The sequence below is a fragment of the Erithacus rubecula genome, assembly GCF_903797595.1.
Source record: "Erithacus rubecula genome assembly, chromosome: 6".
In the NCBI taxonomy this organism is placed as follows: Eukaryota; Metazoa; Chordata; class Aves; order Passeriformes; family Muscicapidae; genus Erithacus; species Erithacus rubecula.
In genome coordinates this window covers 34935604-34955535 of record NC_136688.1, presented here as the reverse complement: position 1 = coordinate 34955535, position 19932 = coordinate 34935604, and the positions used below count along the sequence as shown (strand labels likewise).

The following is a 19932-nucleotide window of genomic DNA, read 5'->3' as shown; positions in this document are numbered from 1 at the left end:
ACTGAAACAGAGTGATAAAATGTGAGCAAACATTCAGTGGAGGCATGTGATCACAGCAAACTGGGACAAAGTGAAGAAAGGAGCAGGGTGCTGGAACTCTGCAGGGTCAGTTCTCCCGGGACACGCTGCTCGCTGTGCTCACAGGGCTGGCAGTGCTCCAGCTCCCAGATGCTAACTGGAGATCTGAGCCACCACACCACACCTCTGAGGGAAAGCATCCTGTCCTCCTTTCTGCACAACACAGGAACTCGGGGCTGTGTGCCCCCTGGCATTCAACTACAATGAACTTGTCTGCTGTCTCAATGCACATCTCTCTGCTGGGCCATTGACTCTGGCGTGTCCTGTCCCCTGGCAAACATTTTGGGGCTGAAGGCCTGCAGCCAATACAAACCATAACCTTAACTGAGAGACAGACAAGTGGCAGAGAGAGAAGGAACTCGTGCTATTGCTCAACAGCTTCTGTGTACACAAGGTCTGCAAGAGCTCTGCTTGATCTGCTAATCAGCATTGCTGAGCAGAATCTCTTGAAAGGAGAGAAAGGAAGAAGCCATTCAGACTGAAAACATGAGCATCACTCCTACATTTCATTCAGCCTGAGAAAAACCTGAAACTGCCTGTGAATGCTTTCAATGATGAACATCAAGTTGTGTGAATTGAGTTGTGTATGATTAAGAGAAGAAACCGGAAAACTAGCCACAATATTTTAATGAAATAGGAAAGTAAGCAGAATTTCAGAATGGTTCAAACAGGTCTGATTTTTCAAAGTGATAAATTCATTTTAAAAGAAGCAACTTCTATAGATCAAACAGTTAGGTAATAATTTTTAAATAAATTAAAACTTAACACATTATTACTGAAAGCTTGTGTAGTGGAACGTTTCACAAATCCTATTGTTCTCCTGAAAGCATTATGGTATTTCCTGGAAAACACAAACACTTTGGGATTTGTTTTTGATCTGCCTAGTTCTATGCTTTCTTTCCGTGCTTCATTGTTATAAGAAACTCATTCACTGAGCTCTGAAGTTCAGCTGAAGGCAGCTTATTTGTGGTCCATTCACAGCCCCAGGTCCATGGCTGGAAACCCCCAGCCACATCTCACCTTATTCTGCCTTCACGGGGAGCACACCCATGCCAACCATAACTCATCTCACTGCTCAGCCCCAAGCAGTGGGCCTGCTCAGGATAAAATAGCAACTTGTGGGCTAAATGAGTAATACTAAACTGAGCTAGCAAGCCACCAGATCCCCCAGACCAATGAAATTATGAGGGGTGCTTATCTAAACCACATTCACAGCAAAGCCTTTGCTAACCAGAAGAATTCATGTGTCCCTGTTCAAGATATGGTATTTTTGTGCCTATTCAAAACAGCACAATGAAAAATACATTTGAGTTCATTGGGGATCTTCTCCTTCCACTCCGAACTCAAAGACATTCGATCTTCCATAACATGAGCACTACCCAGTAAAGCCCAGTAAAGTTCCCAGGCACACATTTAAAAAGTTCCAATTGTGTGACATAACTGAGGCATGGCAGCCTGGAGAGCAGCAGCACTACACAGATGGTCAAGCTCCCAAGAGGATTTTTGGGTCCTGGTTCCTTGGGTTCTCCTCAGCATATTTTTTATCTGGAGACCACATGGGCAGCACTACTTTTGGGAGGCATTTCTTTTGCTCCCTGTGGTGAATGCCCTTCTGTAGGGAAAGCACCCTCTCTCTTTGAGATGCTTTTTGCTCTTGGTAGTGCTGTGGTTATCATGATTTTAGTAAATTATTATTCCTGTTCCTTCATTACTGGAAGGGGCACGGGGAGAAAGGCAGCAGCTTTAGTGGGGTTGAATTTTCCAGATGGATTTTAAACCATCACAATGTACTAGTGCTTTCTGAGTGGCTTTGCAATCAATTGATCCTATGGTTATCCCACTGTTTTGTTAATAAAACCTTCACATTCAAACCACAAATTATTGCAGAACAATATACAGTGCATTCTTTATCAGATCCTATGTGCATAGCTGAATATAAATATATCATGAAGAACATTAGAGAAATAAATTTCCTAACAAGATATTTTTCTTAAAACAATCCTTTCATGTTATTACCCTTTAGAGGTGTACAGTAAGTTGTTTGCCTTGTTATTTAAGAAATTGCTGTTTTAAGACTTTGGAATGCACTGTAAACACTGAAGGGAGTGATATTGATATCACATTCCAAAACCTGCAAAACCTGATTAACGGTCTCTATTGCAATGAGGAACACTGCAGTGCTATGGATTTACTTTCCTATGAACATAAAGGAAGTGAGAAGAATGAGAGGGATGTGCATTTAAAAGACCAGATCATGGACCTTCAGAGAGTGGTATTTATAGCACAAATTAAGGTTTGTGCATTTGGGGGTGGGGGCACTGCTGCTTTTATCAAGTCTTGGAACGAGTGAAGTGAGCCATAAACTGAATAGTCAATCAATAGTCAATATGGAAACGTGACATTGAGTCTTAAATTAGCATGTACTAAATGAGATATTTATTACAGGATTCAGTGCCAAATATATTTGCATTGTTTGTAAAATATTGCATGTATCTTTGCAAACAAAGCTAAGAACACTGAAAGCATTTTTTTCAATTTTAGAACCAGAAGTTATACAATGTTGATTAGGTACTCTGATAAATGGGAAGCATTTAAACATTTTGGATATATTGAAGTAATTCAGGTGTGAAGACATCTAACTTACATCACCCAACAATATTTCTCTCCTGAATGTTAGAAGCATCCAAGAACAAACATTAATTCTTGAATCCTCACTGAGCAAAGCAATTTTTACATCTCTAAGCAAGGCAGCCATGATAATAGCATTTGCATTAAGCATACACACTTTAAGAAGAGGCACATCTATTCTCATCACTCAATTCAGTAACCATTTTAAAAGGCTGCCTTTGCTCTCATCCAGGCTTACAGCATCTTTTGTGTTTTCTCTATCATCCTCAATGACAGCATTAGATCACAGAGTTGTAGCATGATTTAATAGCTAGTGTTTCAGGAGCAATTAATAAGAAAGCCACCTGCCTCTCCATTTTTTTTCAAAAGGCAGAATGCCTCATCCCACATCTCCCTGTCACTCATGTCCCTGCCTGTAACTCAGTGCTTCACACCATTTGAGCCTTTCCAGAGATCAGAAACTCCCACAAAACTCTGTAAGAGAGGAACAAACCAGTCTCCTGGAATGAATGGTACTATTTTAAAGGACACACTGGTAATAAAATCAGGGCTTATATTACATTAGCCAAGGGGTTAAGCAGCCTTACTTATTACTTACAAGACACAGGAAATGTTAAATAGGCATCATTTGTGCTCATAGAGTAGTCAGAACTGTGCCCAGTTTGGACCACCAAAATGCTTAAATGAAAGGCCAAGAAAATACTACATTTTTTGAACAAAACTAAAAAAAAGTTTAAGAAACTGTGTCACTGGGACAAAGGTAAGGGAGTCATGAAAAGCAGTGAGAGATGAATGAGCCACAGAAGTCTTTCAGCATCTAAAGATCACCATAGAGGTGACAGTAATAAATATCCACCACATCCACTCTCAATAGAACTAGAAGAATTCAGTTTATCTTGCAGTAAAGAAGATTTAGTTTGGTTATCTGGAGAATCTTTCTTCCCATAAGGCTACTGAACCGCTAAAATAAGACATGGAGAAAACCATGGAATCTATATTAGAGGTTTAGAAGACAAACATAGAGGAATTTCCAAACAGTAAAAATGGTTACAACCTACATTTGTATATTCAATGACAATACTTATTTTTAAAAATCTCTAGTGTGCCAAGAATTGTTTCATCTCAATACTAGTGTAAATTTAAAAACCTAATTTGCATATTGTATCGATTAGTACTGATTAATAGTGACTAATGACCATAATGTATTGATTAAACAAGACAAATTCATAGAAAAATTTATAAAATCCACTTGCATAATGTAGAGCTAGAACCCTTAACACATGCAACCATTCCCCCATTTCATGCAGCTTATTTTTGCATCTTCACCTTTATTAGCAACTACGTTCTTCCCCCTTTGAAGACATTTTCCTTAACTGTAGCTCTTATCCATTTCCATATTTGAATCCCTATTTTATGGCCTTTTAAAAATTGTTATCAAATGGAAAATTATTATTAAATGTTATATAACTCCACCTCCCTGCCCCCAACCACACATTTCTTAAACAATCTGTGCAGCCTCCACAATTTCCAAAATTCTGTTTGCAAAAACAACCGAATGGCTGGAGAGGTCTACAACTTAGCAAGAGAAAAGAGAAAAAAAAGTAGGTCAGGGGAAAAAGAAAGATGATAAAATCAGTCTAAAGCCTCTCAGTTCTAAAAGCAGTTCCTATTGTATCCTTATTCTTTCTAAAAAAAAAAAAAAAAAATCCACGAAGTTATTACCATACTATTGGTATTGTATCCAATTAAATTTTGCCAATATGATTTACAAAACTCAGCATAATCCCAGCTATTGTGCATTTACTTTTTTTTTTACTGTACAGGTGTGGTCTGAAGAAGGTGCCAAATACCCCACAGCATGACAAGTTCCTTGTTCCAGAAACTTGTGATTTAAGCATAATACAAGAGAGAACAGCTGGCTGTAATAAATGGGCAAGGCAAGAGTGCAACAGTGGGTGATGTGAGTCAGGCAAGGTCACTCCTTGCTCTTTGCCACCAGTTTCATTTGGGGAAGTAGGGAGGGCCAGAGAATTTTTAGCAGTATGGTTGCTAAAAATACCATTTGAAGTTGTTCCAATAAACCAAAGGGTGAGATCAGACCACTAGCTTTGAGAAGACCACCGTATTTGTTCCATGCATTTTTACACACATCTTTAAAACAACTATTTTTAGTCAAAAGGGAAAAGGACTTCAATTATTTCCTGCTCAGTATGTGCACATGAATATGCCACACACATATATGAACTTTTCTCTTCCAATTACACAATTAATTATCTCCCACATCAATTAAAATCAGAAGGGTGATAAAGTTTAGAGTTGAGGAACAGAAGTGTGTTTCTTTCAGCCTCTTGAGGAAAAGGGCAAAGACTCATGTTGCTGTGAAACAAGAGAATAATTTTCTAAATTTTATTTTCAAAATCTGAGGGAGAGAACTTTTCCTCTGCAAACTCCCAGATTTTTTTTGATATTCATTCACCTTTATTTTTCTTCTCTGCTCCTTAAATACCAAATATATTGATAAAGCATGGATGCTGTTCAGGAAGCAGGGAGACTAAAAATTTATGCACTTACAGCAAATTTGAGCTTTAGTTTCCAAGACAAGCTGGAAAACTCAACATGTTGTGCTATACATAGCTGCATCTGAGACATTTGGGGACACAGAGTTCCTAGATTAATGAGCAAACAGCAGTGTCAGAGAGCTCTTTTCATAACTGTGCACACATGCATGCATGTGAGACTTCCACCGGTCATGTCGGAGCTGTCTGCTAGGACTTCACAAGTGAACAAAAACTCTCGTTCCCTCCTCACTAACTGAAGCTACACCAAAGCAGAAGCACATTTCCATCCCCACTTAGCTTCTACTTCCTCTTTAAGGTGAAGACCAGCATTTTCACAATAGCCCATGACTTGCTGTACCTTTATCAGATTAACTCTAACCAAAGACTCTTCTGACAAAACTCACTAAACTTTTTAATCTGCCATTGTATTAGTATGATTCTAGGCATGTGCAGATATAATCTCTTTTTAAAAAAGAAACTGGGTACAGTCAGAAATGAAAATATGATGAATGCAGGAACACAAGTCTGCTAAGTAATTTTGAGAGATGGGTTAGAAAATATACATATGGTATTTATATTCAGCCAATTTATGTCCTAAAACTATAAAGCATATAAACTATAAAACATATGAAATAACTAAGATAGTCATTGTTGTAGTCATATTTCCAGTAAGGAAAAAATTAAGACATGCCTTCATCTGTTCTACCTAAACTTCTCTCTCTGGATGTCACATTCACAGAATGGTGCTCTTTCCTTTGTACATGGCTGCTCCAGATATTGCAGTTGCACTGTTGCCAGTTGCAGTTGAAAGCAAACTTCCTCCAATCCAGGGAAAAAAAGGGTCACCCTAGTTGTTGTTTAATAATACAGGATGTCAGCTGTCTCCTTTTTACATTCTCAGGAAGGAATCTGGATCTCTTTCACTCACCATCAGAATAATGAATAATCCAGGGCCTCCTGTATGCAGCTACTTCAACACAGAAATTACTACATGCAACTGTAGTTTAACAATTGCATTACTTCTCTGCAAATAAAACACAATTAAAGCCTTAAAAAACAATCTAGTTGCTAGTCAGCAAATTATGAGGTCACTAAAAAAACAAATCAAAGATTACTGCCTTTAATTTGAATACTCCAGTGGTATTTCCAGAAGGTTACCTAGCTAATTCTAATCCTTTCTTCTAATAGAAAATTCCAACCAAGGGAAAAAAAAAAAAAAAAAAAAAAGGAAAAAGTTGCTTGTAATTCAACAATTTATTAAAAAAAAAAAAAAAAAAAAAAAAAAAAAAAAAAAACAAACTGTTGACATCTTGGGTTTTATGTTGAAAGGGAAAAGGCTGATGCAAACTGCCTTCAGGACCTCATCATCAAGCACACAACTAGGATGTTACTTAAGAGCATTGCAGTGCTGGGAAGGAAATGTATCAGATCATGTTCTCATGTTATAAACACAGAGAGAAGCCACTGAAAACCCTAGAATGGAAAGAACACTCACCATAAACATTTCCTTCTGGTCAGTTTCAAACTTCTCACCTCTTGAAGTCGCTACTCTTAGTTTCCTTCTGATTAGCTAAGCTATTTGTACACCCTATTTGCTCATATTTAGTATACCTTCTTGTAGTCCTTCACTTTCAACTGGATATGCAATAGGTCTACAAGAAGGCAGTTGCTTCCTTTTTTTTTTGAGTAGACAATTCTGAGTATAGAGATATTTATTGTCCAGATGAGTTCAGGAACATACTTCTTACTACTATGCACTGCAAGAATAGCTGAAGGCTTCCTAGAGGAGTACATCAGAAGGAGGGAGACTCAGAAACTTTAGGCTATTCTTTTCCTTACATTTCAGATGAAATTTTGTCATCCTAGAGCTCTGGGCATGCATCCCATAAATTAATGCACAAAAACAAAGAACTACCCCTAGGCACACACTTTGGCCCACTTATCCTCACCAAATTTATGGAGAAGAAAAAAACAAGGTTTGTAGCAAGCCCAGAAGTTAACAAATTCTTACAGTGCAAAGGAAGAGAACCAAGATATAAAATCAAGTATTCCCAAATAATAAGCCCTACAGCCTGCAGTAGAATCCTTTACTCATACTGATATAACTCTAGCCGAGCAGCTCTGCTGTTATGGGGATGAACAGGAAGTGTATAGGGACAAAAAAAAATAAAGAAAAATGTAGGGTGGAAAGGATACCATTTCAGGAAATCAGACTCAATCCATTTACAGATCAGTACCTAAAAAACACATTTATTACAGCAAATGTTTTAAGTAAAATAATAGATATAGGGCAGCAGTCACAATCCAAAGGGAGCTAAGAGACCCTTCCCTTCATGAAAAGTGGATGGTCTTGGAGAAAAACAGAAGCATCCAGGTTCCTCCCAATACTCTGAATACTACACCAGGACACAGATGTCTGCACTGCCTTTTAGTATGTTTGGTATCAAATTTTTTGTTCATTTCCCAAGAGGGTCAAAGCTCAGCTTTGACAAACACATTACATACACACCAATTTACCCTCCTCCTGAAGAACAGAAAAGAAAGCAAACAAAACAAAGTATTAAGCTTCCTTCAAAGAGGAACTATAGCCAAGACTGAGAATTTGTTCTATAATTCACTTACTCTGCCACAGACAGTCTTTGAAATTACTCCAGCAGGATTCACATCTTCAATGCCTTCACTGAATAACCTGGGCATTTACCTCATGGTGTCACTATCATGCTACAAAAACACACTTCTGAAAGATAACAGTTCAGCACTCTGATTTTTCCCAAAAACTCCTTTCTTTGAAAAGAAGAGAGAAATCAAAATAATACTTGATAGTACCATACATAATCCCAAGGGAGTACTTCCTCAGACGTATTTAGGTCAGAGAATCTTTGTATCCTCTAAAGAACACTTGGACCTGCAGATTGTGGTGGTCATACCACTCAAAACTATTTTAAAGTTAAAACTGACGAAACTCTCATGGCAGCATGCTTCAGGAGCAAGGATGCTGATGAGCAATTTAAGGCTTGTATGTATGTCCCCACTGCTTTGGTGTGCCAAATTCAGTTGAAGACCACATGCTAATCCATGACTTTGTGGAGCCAAAACTCCACACTGGACAGAGAACTTTCTGTCCCCAAACTCTGTAACACTCACCCTCAAGGTTAGAGACAAGGGTACATAGAAAAGAGTCCTTCCATCTCCTCCTTCCTTTAACATTACCAGTGGAAGGCTTAAAAGTACCCTACCACACAAACTTCTAGCACAGAAAGGAAGCTCAGTTGAGGTAAGCATCTTCACCTCATTGATGTACTGAGAGCCCATATTTATCCTGCACCATTTTTTATTTCCTTGATGGTCCTTTCAGCACTCTTATAAAAAGCAAGTTAGGATACGGACAGGGATCACCCTGATATCTACCTGCTAGCAACCAGAAATCTCCAGACACAACCAAGTGCATCCCCCAAAACTGCAGTGCACACATAAAAGTGCAGACAGAAGGTGACAAAAAGTCATGCCCGATTTTTATAAAGCTTATGTGGGACCTGATCTGTTTTACAGGAGACAAGTAGTATGATCATATTATAAATTTTAAGTTCCAGCTGTAAGTCAAAAAGAATAAAGAAAGCAGTTATCTGTGAAAAGAAACTTTCCAAATCGTAAGTTACATAAGGATATCAGGCTTATTTGTGTGACAACAAGATAACAGGATAACAAAATTAAACTGTTAGAGCCAGACAATTCACCAATATAGTACCAAAATTAGATACAATGGCTGACATTTATTTTTCAAAACATTATATCTGAGTTTAACCAATATTTATCTGTGACAGGCTGATCGCCTTTACTGCTAAAAACCCCTGCATCAACATCCACTTCTTTTACTAAATTAAAAAATCATGTATAGATAACATACATATTTCAATATATATTTCAATAATCAGTCATGGACATTACATTCCCCATATTTATTTATTTATACACTCTATGTTTAGCAGTTTCATCTAAATATTTTTAGAGACAGCCCTTCTAAGTTGTTTTGGTTTTTTTTGAGGTTTCTTGATTTCTTCATTCCCAACTTGCCCAGGATACATGTGACCAAGGGCTGTTACTGCAGAAACTCGGGGTCACACTGTCAAGTACTGAGAGTGGAGCCTTCAGCCATAACACTGTGATAGTGCAACTTGGGTTTTTTCTACATGCGCCATCAATTGATTGCATTCAGCATCAGTTAACTCAAAACTTTACTATTCAATTTGTTTTCTACTTCAGTAAAACACTGCAAAAGCAATTTAGGAGCCCCTGAAAATTCTCACAACTGATCAAACTAAGAACTGCAGGAGTTGATGAGAACAGCCACTTTGCCTTCACTTCTGGAGTTGTGAAGCAGAAAGATCTATAAGAACAGATAGATTTGACACCATAATTTTGGGGGAAAGATAAGCTACAGCTACACTGCAGAAATCAGAGAGTCACATTAGCAGAGAGGTACTGTGCAAGTCATCAGAGTCAGTCATCTAACCCTGAAGCACTGCCATGCAGTTGTTAGCTAGACTCACTACAGGACTGCCTTCCCACCCTTTCTCAAACTCAAAGAGCTTCTAAGTAGAAGCAACAACAGGCTTTTTATTATTATCACACTGTAAAACTGAAAAAAAACACAGTTGCTGCACTGTAGGCATTCAGGGAAACAATTTCACTTTCTATTTTCTAAATCACACCAAACAAAAATCAGTAACGGTGAAATTATTACTGATCAAGTATACTGAAACCTTTTCCACAATATAAAAGCACTATGTTGTCAGCTGGGCATCAGTGACACTCAGTTCAGCAACAAAATTTCAGCTCTAAACACACATGCATTTTATTCTATAAGGAAGATGAGAAACATATGGGAAACAGTTGTAAGATACACAAGCTACACACTTGGGAAAGAAATCATCAGTAAGGAAAGGCAGGAAGTGCTCAGTTCAGAAATGACAGATTAACTTCATCCCTTTCTGATTCCATGGAAACAATGTATTCGTTGAAGGACTGCATCTGACACAAGTGATCACTGATGTTACACTTTGGTTCTTTGGGACAGTTACTCATCAGAAACTCGAGTCTGAATAGTGCATTATATTTCAGTCAGATTCAGTAGAGTTGTTTTTTAATAAAGCAATCTCAATAACTGAGATGTGCACACTGAATAAATTATATGGAAGATGAATCTCATTTGAGATTAAAGTGCTCCAGTATCTGCACGTGTTACATATATATATATGTGGGTGTGTGTCTGTGTATACATAATAAAACCTGAACAGTGCTCAGATTTGAAGACCATCAGGAAGGTTTTGCAGTTATTTCTGCACCAGCCATATGACTCAAGATGTTCTGAAAAACCTGAGCAGAGACACTGCAAACATGAGAACTAAAACCAGTATTACTATCAAAGCTGTGTTTATCCCATATTGTTAGCAGAATTATGACCAATAATGCACAACTCTGATGACTTAAAGCCGACCTTAAAAGTCTCAAGTTTTTACTTTGGGTTTAAAAATTCCACAGGAAAAATAAATTTAAGAGACCCACAAGAGACAGCCTCCCACCCAAGAAAAACTTGAACACACGCTGCACTCTTACTTTAATAAGACTTACTGCTAAATTTCATTTCTGTGGCTGTGAAAGATAGGGTGCTTCTGCCTTCAAAAATTTAGCAGGCAACTAAACTGAACGTTATACACAGTAAGCATCTTAGTATTTTATTCGTTCCATCTTTTATACAGAATAAGCTTCACTGATATTTAATTCACTGCAGTATTCTCCTGATGTAGCCATAAAAGATTACATTATAAACAAAGAACAAAAATTTTACTTGAAATTTTTTTAAAATGTGTGCAATTTCTGCAGTTGACAAACAGCATCACAATTACTGAAAAAAAAGAAAGAAGCACATAAACTATGGCCTGTTTTTTAATCTCCAATTGACAGTTTTTCTATGCTTATCATAAATATGGGAAGCTAAACTCCAGTAACTAAAAATAAACATACCTATAAATTCCTAGCAACCAGGATTCAAATAAAGGAGAAAACATAAAACAACAACAAAGTTTCTTTTCACTTAAGTTGACATCTGCAATCTATTTACACTATATGAGATTAAATTCCACAGTATCATGAAGGGTAAGGATTTTTGAAATAACCTGTTAAGCATCTTAAAATGGCACTTTTGTTACTCAGGTCAAGGATTTTAGAATTGCTAAAACAGTGAAAGACAATACACTGCAGTATGTCTATACTACTATAACATAAAAAGAAGATACTACTCCATAAAGTGTCACTGAGATGGCTCAATCAAAGTAATATACATTTGTATCTTTATCAAGATAGATACTATGGTAAAAATGTTCACATTAAAAAATATAATTATTATTGTTTGAATTTTCATTAAAACTAGAAGGGTCTACATAAGCCAAAGTATGAGGAATTTGGATATAATAACATGCTTCCCCATTTTATGGCACTAATAAAAATAATAAGAGAGAAAGCTCTATTAAAAATCTTTAATAACCACAGTTTAATTTCCTAGTGTATTTAAAAACTTTACTATGTGGGTGCATGTGCATGCATGTCTGCATAAACACACAAACAGATAAAAAACCTCTAAGCGTATATATTACACGTACACACATATCCACATCCCTGCATACAACACTTTCATAATGCAAACAGTATGCAGGGACTCTTCCATGTGACAACCAGGTGCCACATGCCATGCTTTCATATTTCTCCATTTTTATCCAGTAAATGTAATAACCCTTTTGTAATTGGCTGAATGGAAGTGTTAAGATTCTTAAAAATAATGGTGATTTAGCCATTTAGCCACAACGTCATACACAAAGAAATGGTACTGCAAATACTGCTGATCAAAACATGAAAGTTCATCATGAAATGGAATGTAAATTATTCTAAAAATTATCCAAAGATTAATTCAATATTATGGCAAAAAAACTTGGAATTTATAGAAAGTTTAAAATGCAATTCACATTACAAAGACTGGAGATATTTTAGAGATGGAATTTTTAAATATGGATATGACTGGCATTTATTTTTAAGCTTACTTCTGTTAGAAATAGACTTGTTTCCTGTACAGGTGATGTTTTGTCTATGCCATATACAGTAAAAAAATAAATTCTTTAGCAACCTAGAAATAGTTTATAAAACTCTTGAAGTTTCATTTTCTTCACTAAACATGCCAAGATTAGACTGAAAACTATAAATAAGAGCTATATAGACAACAGGTAAAGTAGAACAAGTTAGGAATACTACAATTTACAGGACAGACTTTATTGTACTATTAGTTCCTGTGTGCTTTGCAATAGGAATAGGGTTGACTTTTCTTTTTTGTTTGTTTTCTTAAAAAAGATAATTACTTGCAAGAATATAACACAATATCAAGATAATTTATAATATACATGTACTTTAAACAGCAGCCAGGTTTATGGTATTTTAGTAATCTAGAATGATAATCCAAGTCATTAGAAGTACAATACCTAGGACATAAGTGGGAAAGGCAATTTTTATTTTGGGAAAATGGAGCAAATCAATCTCTTAATAAAAGCCTTAATTTTCAAAATCATCTATTTACTATAATACATACAAGACGATCTTAAATCTTGTTATAAGTGAAGATTACAACAGTGACCATCATAAAGCTTTTTTTTTAAACTACACAAAACATTCTAGCAGCTGAATGAGCCAAAACTTTCTTCTTTGCAGACCTAAAAAGGTACATTTTGAGCATAAAAGAAAAAAGCTGCTATGAAAAGTCTCACAGGTAGTGTTTATCTATGGTCTCCCCTTTGCTACAATTTGTAACCTTCTAATTTTTTACCACTATCAAAATACTTAACCAAAAGATTTGTTTAAATTAAGCAGCATTCTTTTACAGCAAAATTGGTACCAATACAAAAGTAAAATAAATGAAAAAAAGAAGATAATTTAAAATTACTGTGAAAAAAAAAGTCATTTGAAATTTTAGTACAACATACCACAGGAAAAAAAATATGAATACAAGTTTATGTGATTTTATATATACACACTCCAAAGAGGTTAATTGTCAGTACCCAAAGTATTTATTGCCATGTATTAGCAATGCATTTTTGTATATATTTAGAGGGTCACATAAAAATAGATTTAAAGAATAGATTAATTGAAGTCCTAGATTAAAACATTGTTTGGTTTAGAGAATTTTACTACAACAAAAGTCATGTTTATGTATGAAAAGTTATATAACCTTATATGAAAATGTCATGAACTATTTCCTAAACACTACATGTATTCCCAAGTGGGAAAAATTAAAATATCTAAAATATATTAGATTAAGTTTACAAGACCATCAATGATCTTTTAAACATGCAGCTGTTTACAGAATTAACAGTTTTACAAAATGTTTAGTTCGGTAATGGAACATAAAGAAATAAGTAGGCAACATCAAAGTTTTTGTACAATATATGAAACTCACTTTTACAACAAGCATGTCCTTGGTATTGTGCTGTAAGAAATAATAAGCAAGTTCACCCACCCTTAAACTGTCCACAGGTTTACTTATAAGTAAAGATGGATGGTGAGGGATCGTAAAATTCTCAACAGTGCATTTTGCATTCTTCCATAAACCACCCTAAGCATAAAGTCACATAAGTAGCCAGGAGATTACAAAATAAACTATAGCTGGGCTTTAGTTGTTTACACAGAATGCTTGAATGTGAAGAAAATTGCCAAAAATAGCATGTTAAATAACAAAAACCAGCCATAAAGCAGGCTGTAAGCATTGAATGTTTCATAAATGTAATTTTTTTAAATCATTTAATTTCTATAGAAAAATTTTATTCACAATATATCGTGACAAACTGTCACAGGAATGATATAGTGATTGCAATAAGGTATCATGCAGCAGCAGCTTTGTACTTTATAGCTATTTTTGCTTTTAAAAATTAAACCTCTCCAGTCATGCTCATCACATAGTTTTTATCTGCAGCGTGTACAAATGAGGAACACAGTACGGGATGTAACAAAAAGATGTCCAATCAGCTGGATGGGAATTATTTTCCATAAATATGAAGTACATTACTGTATCCTGAAACATGCATGTCTACAGCTTGTCTCTAGTGTCCTGCAATCCTCCTGTGTCTATATGATACCGAGGGGGTCTGCTGGTAACTGCGACTGTATCAGCTGAGGCTGCAGCGGGGGCGGCAGCTGCAGGGGTACCATGGGCTCCACCATCTGCACTGGGTTGGAGGGCGGGGGCTGACAAGCCACTGGGTTGGGTGCTTCTACAATCTCCCCGTTGTAAAAGAAAAACTGGCATTGTTGAATGAAGGTCTCTATGACTGATTGGTGGATTTTGGTGGTAGAAAGGAACTCTCTGTTTTCAAAATCAGGTCTCATCAAAGTAGGCCAGAAACAAATCGATAAGTTATCAGCAGTCATAAAGTTGGTCTTATATTGCTGACTAACCCTGAAATGAGAATGATACGCACAGAGTAAATCAAAACCAGTATGCAATCAACTAGAAATATTCTCATAGTGCTCTAACTGTAGGCATTATTGCTAAACAATCTCAAGATTTTTGCTCCTTTCCTCAAGCGATCCATTAAAACAATCGTCCTTGAATATTTTATGCGATCATGCACAAGAAAATTTAGAAACCATGTTGTTTCCAGATTTGGATAGTTAACTAATATAAATATGATTAATCTTGTTATCAAGAAAGAAATCCAACATTCCACCAGCATTTTGAACTGACAATAATAAACAAACTGAAACAGGTTCCTGATTTATCATCTAAATTCATTATTGCAATGCTATAACCAAACAAACAAAACAAACCTCCAAAGATTAACAAACCATCTTGTTACCAAATTTATCATCTATAAGTAAATACCTATTCAGAAAAATGAAAATGTTTTTCACAGCAACAGGCTAGAAAGAGAGTATTTTGTTTTCTAAAATATTCTGCATTCTAAACCGACATCACAATTTATATACACACATAATCAAATATATCAATAATTTATATACACATCAAATTAAAATCAAATTATATACACATAAAATCACAATTTTATCTAGAAGTAATTACTGAGAGATACATGAAAAATCATGTGTTAATACATCTGGCAAACACCCAAGAGATGCATTCAGCTGGGAACATGCATTTCCAGTAGATATCACTAAGGTAGCAGAGCTACAATTTCTCTAGAAATAGACAGAAAATAAAGGTTCAGAAATTTGTCAGTTACAATTTTGATGATTAACAAGAGCAGCCCACAAGAATTTCTGACAGCTGGCTGTAGTCCATAGATTCAAGAGTTGTGAAAGCCATAGTAAACACTAGAATTAACACTATAAGAAAGTATTTCCACTCATTTACAATGCATGTATAACTGTAGCAATAAATCATAAAAAATATTGTGAAGGTATACAAATACTGCCTCTCAATCTGTTTTGAGTAAGTTTGATCCAAAGGACATTTGGATACTGAGTGGCAGTAAAATTCATAATCTCTTTCCTAAAAAAATTACATTTTAAATTCATTTACAGATCAAAGAATAAATGTAAGCTACATTTTACTTTGCATGATGATGATGATGATGATTATTATTATTAGCACACCGTATGCTCACAATCATTAGACTAAATAAATGAAGCAGTGGGGGAACCTACGGCTAGAGGTGAGGAGAAAAAAAAGGCATTGCACCTCTTCTCCAACAACAGCTCATAGCCAATTAAACAAAGTGAACAATCAACTGCATTCCCTCCTGTGCTTGAACTTGACCTTTGTACTTTCTAAGAGTAAACAAAACCCTATCAAACCTGTAATGTTGGTCTCCTACCAAACTTTCTCTAACTGCTTTATAATCTTTTCCTAAGTGCCTAACAAATACTCATTTACCTTCTTCTATGTTCACTCAAAATGAAAAATTATGTGTCTCTTGATCCTCCCCACTTCCTCCACTGCCAAGTCTCAGGAACTTCAGACTGTAAACTCACTCTGAGCAGAGGTTAAAAGCTGTACACTGGTGTTTTCCAAGATTTCAGAAGCATATTATGCCACATTAGTCCTTATGTAACATGACAAGGGTCTTGTTACCAAAGAATGTGTATAAAACACAGCTAGTATCAAAAAAGCCAATGTCAATCCAATATTATCTTGTTTTAAAAGTTCACTTGTGCTTACATTAAATCAACCACAATTAATGCTCAGAAATGCTCAGAAAGGTGCTTATAACACTAATGAAAAACTCATTTCACTCTTGCCGTTTATTAAATTCTCATGGTTACTCATACAATGTGGATAATACCTGTACTTTTTGTTTCAACAACCAGGTCTTGTGCTTGTGGACTCACCAAAACAATATCAATCACCAATCATTACTAACTATACAACAATAGCACACATTTTACTGTAATGATGTAGGATGTAATAGCAAAGCATCTAAAACATTAGCTTGTGATGAGAGCTCTTTCATCATGTAGAAGACTGCTTTACCTCATTAAATGAACAATTTGTTTAGCAAACAACATTTCCATTTTAATTGTATACCAGCAGTAATTTACCATGAACTAATCTCTTAAAAAGAATACAGACTGTCAAGAATTTAGTTACAAGTTGCCTTTAAGATCCTGTACATAGCTGTGTTCACCTCTCTCTATATATGCAATTGCTTACACACAAGCAGATTTCTTGTTGAATGGAATGCAACTACCTGACACTGCAAATGAGACAAAAAATGACAGCCTTTCTTTAAGAAAAGATCATTTTGTTACTAGCAACCTGCAACATAAATCACTCATTATTAATAGAGAGGAGCAGACCAGAAAGCAAAGGCCAACGTACATCACACCTGCTCTCCAGTAAATTCCATGATTAATATGTTTCATTCATCTGTACATATGCATGGATTAGAACCTACTCAGGTATTTGTAAAATTATGTTTAGCTCTTATACTTGCAGCAATCCAGGTATTTGACATTGTATATTCAGCTGTGCTATGCCAATAGGTGAGCGAGCAGATGAAGACTTCTAACAGTCCTAAAACTGCCATTTTTCTTCAAAAATGTCTATTAGGTTGATTAAAAATTAACATTTCAGGTAACTAATAACTGGGATCCAGCTCTGCACTCACCAGCACAACAGACATATGAACACACTGGTGTGAACCCAATGAAGGAACATTAGGAAGAAGATCATTAAGAGGTCAAAGATCCCTCAGATGAGGAAAAGCTGAAAATGTTAAGATTGTTTAGCCTAGAAAAGTTCAGAGGAAGTCTTATCATCAATTTTAAATATCTGATATGAGGGTGTAAAGAAAATTAATTGAGACTCTTCTGAGTGGTGTTCAGTGGCAGGACAAAAGGCAATAGGCACAAACATCCACAGGAAATTCTCTTAGCATAAGAAAACACTTTTTACTGTGAGGGTTATTATTAAGCACTGAAACAGGCTGTTCTGAGAGATTAGAGCCCCACATCTTGGGAGATACTGAAAACCTAAATGGACACCATCCTGGGCAATCTGTTGTATTTGTCAAAGCAATGGTGTTGAACAAAACAGAGTCAATCTCCAAAGATCCCTTACAACCTCAACAATAACAGAGTTAATCTCATCCTATGGATTTCAGAGAATAATTTCATTTTCACTGAATAAGAAACATGAGTAATCTGATCGTTTTCTCTCTTTCTCATGACAATACATTACACATAAAAGCTCAGATTATTATGTGATATACATCTATTAATACTATTTAAGTAAATATGGAAACACCTTTTAAATATAAAAACCTTACACTTCTATGCAAGAGGCAAAATTTAAGAAGCAGGTGTAATCAATTTACTGTTACTTACAGCTTTGTTCTACATTTTACTATTCAGTACAGGATTTGGGCCCTATCAGGAAGGGGAAAGAGGGAGGGGGGGAAGAGGGTGTTTAGGCCAAGTAACTCAAGTTCCTTAAAACCTAGATTAGTCTATAATTTTAATAGCTATTATTTTTGGGGGGGTGGGGGGGGAAGAGTCTGTAATAGTTATAATTAGTTGCATAGTTATTATTAGGTGAAGTTATTCTTTTAAGCTTTTGTTATGTACAGCATTCTCATAACTTTATAGCAGCAATGATGGCAAATAAATATATGTCAATAATATTTGAGAAGCAAATCAATAAGGCTTTATCAATCAACCACCTCCTAATTTCTTTTTCCACATTTTCAATTCTAGTAGATAATTCATTGTTAAAAATCATAATCTTTTTTGCAACTTTTAACAATTTAAACAAAATTGAAAAATACTAAACCTGTTTAGATGTGTTATTATGTATCTGAAGACATCATAGTTCACTGGGTGGAATTTCTTCACAATCTCTTTTAACTCGTGTAGCCGTTCTGTCTTATCCATGATTTCTATAGAAATAAGTGACATTTTCTGACACATCTAGAAAGACGTACTGCATAAAGTATTGCTAAGTCTTTTTCCTAGTATGATGGTACAGGTAAGATACCCACAGAGAAATATCAAGTGAGAAAATATTTAAAAATTCCTATTTCCATAGAGTAACTTGTTTATATAGAGTTTGTCCTGGTTATTCTAAGCACACTAAGTACACCCACTGCAAGCTTAACTAAGCACAAAAATATTTTTCTGGATTTAAGCAGAATTATTTATCTGTGTTCAGCAAATAATTACTTGACTAGCATACTGTTGGCTTGTAGAATAACAATGTGACAGGGTCATTTCTTGTTAAGAGTTCCCTCTGCTTGCAAAATGTTATGACAGAAAGACTTTCACATGAGCTTAGAATATTTTTAAGCTTCACAATTATTCAAATAATAAAAAAGCTACGAATAGGGCTGGTGCAGCTATTTTAAATATGCTGCCTACAGAAGAATAGAAATTCTTCACAAGCCCAAAGACATTATTCATGCATCAAGCAGGAAATAACCAACATGTAGGAAAGAAATACGAAATAAAGTAACAATTTTAAAAGACCCAGCAACTAATGCTGTGGATCCAAACATTCTGCAGAATACACTTCTAATCAATGATGATTCATATCATAAAAAGGCAAACAAGTTCCCCTCTATTATGTGACTGCATTGCTAAAAAGAACTTTGATCTACCCTAGTACAATAAAAAAGTTACAGCCCAGTATATCCCAAATATAAATTTAAAGCACTACTAGCAGCATTTTAGAACAGAAATTACATTTATATTCTAAGCTACTTTACGTTTTGACTGGAATTTAACTGTTATAATTTTAAGAAAATATAGAACCAAAGCAACTACATTAAACAAGCAACATGCCTGAAAAGTACAGCAGAAATACCAGAAATAGCCATTTATGGATATCATCAGAAAATACAAAGTTTCTAATGGGCAATATATCAAGTCCAGACCCAAGCCTTAGGCTTACACTAGTGCTTTCATGTTTTGAACAAAAAATACTTTGGAATACTGTATGTCACAGTGGTATTCTATAAAAATGTCTGGTGGTCGTTTTGTGGAACAGCTTGCTGCCAATACAAGCCACTAATTTCAAAGACAGGAACACTATGAAACATCTGAAAAATGTTTGTATGGTAAACAAAACTAAGCATCTTTTAAGAGCTCAAAAAGAATTTGAAAAAAATCTAAGAGAATT

The 19932-nt window shown here is 35.5% G+C and overlaps 1 protein-coding gene across 2 annotated transcripts in view; it reads right to left on the bottom strand.

Annotated features, from left to right (window-relative positions):
* Positions 1-10970: 10970 nt before the first annotated feature.
* Positions 10971-19932, bottom strand: part of ARHGAP5 (Rho GTPase activating protein 5) — a 46525-nt gene continuing 37563 nt past the window's right edge. For both annotated transcript variants that reach the window (XM_079310213.1, XM_079310214.1), the window contains 2 exons: positions 18589-18694; positions 10971-14754 (listed from right to left, as the gene is read on the bottom strand). In XM_079310213.1, the coding sequence (XP_079166339.1) occupies positions 14424-14754; positions 18589-18694 (437 nt within the window). In that variant the 3' untranslated portion in view covers positions 10971-14423. The remainder of the gene's footprint in view (positions 14755-18588; positions 18695-19932) is intronic.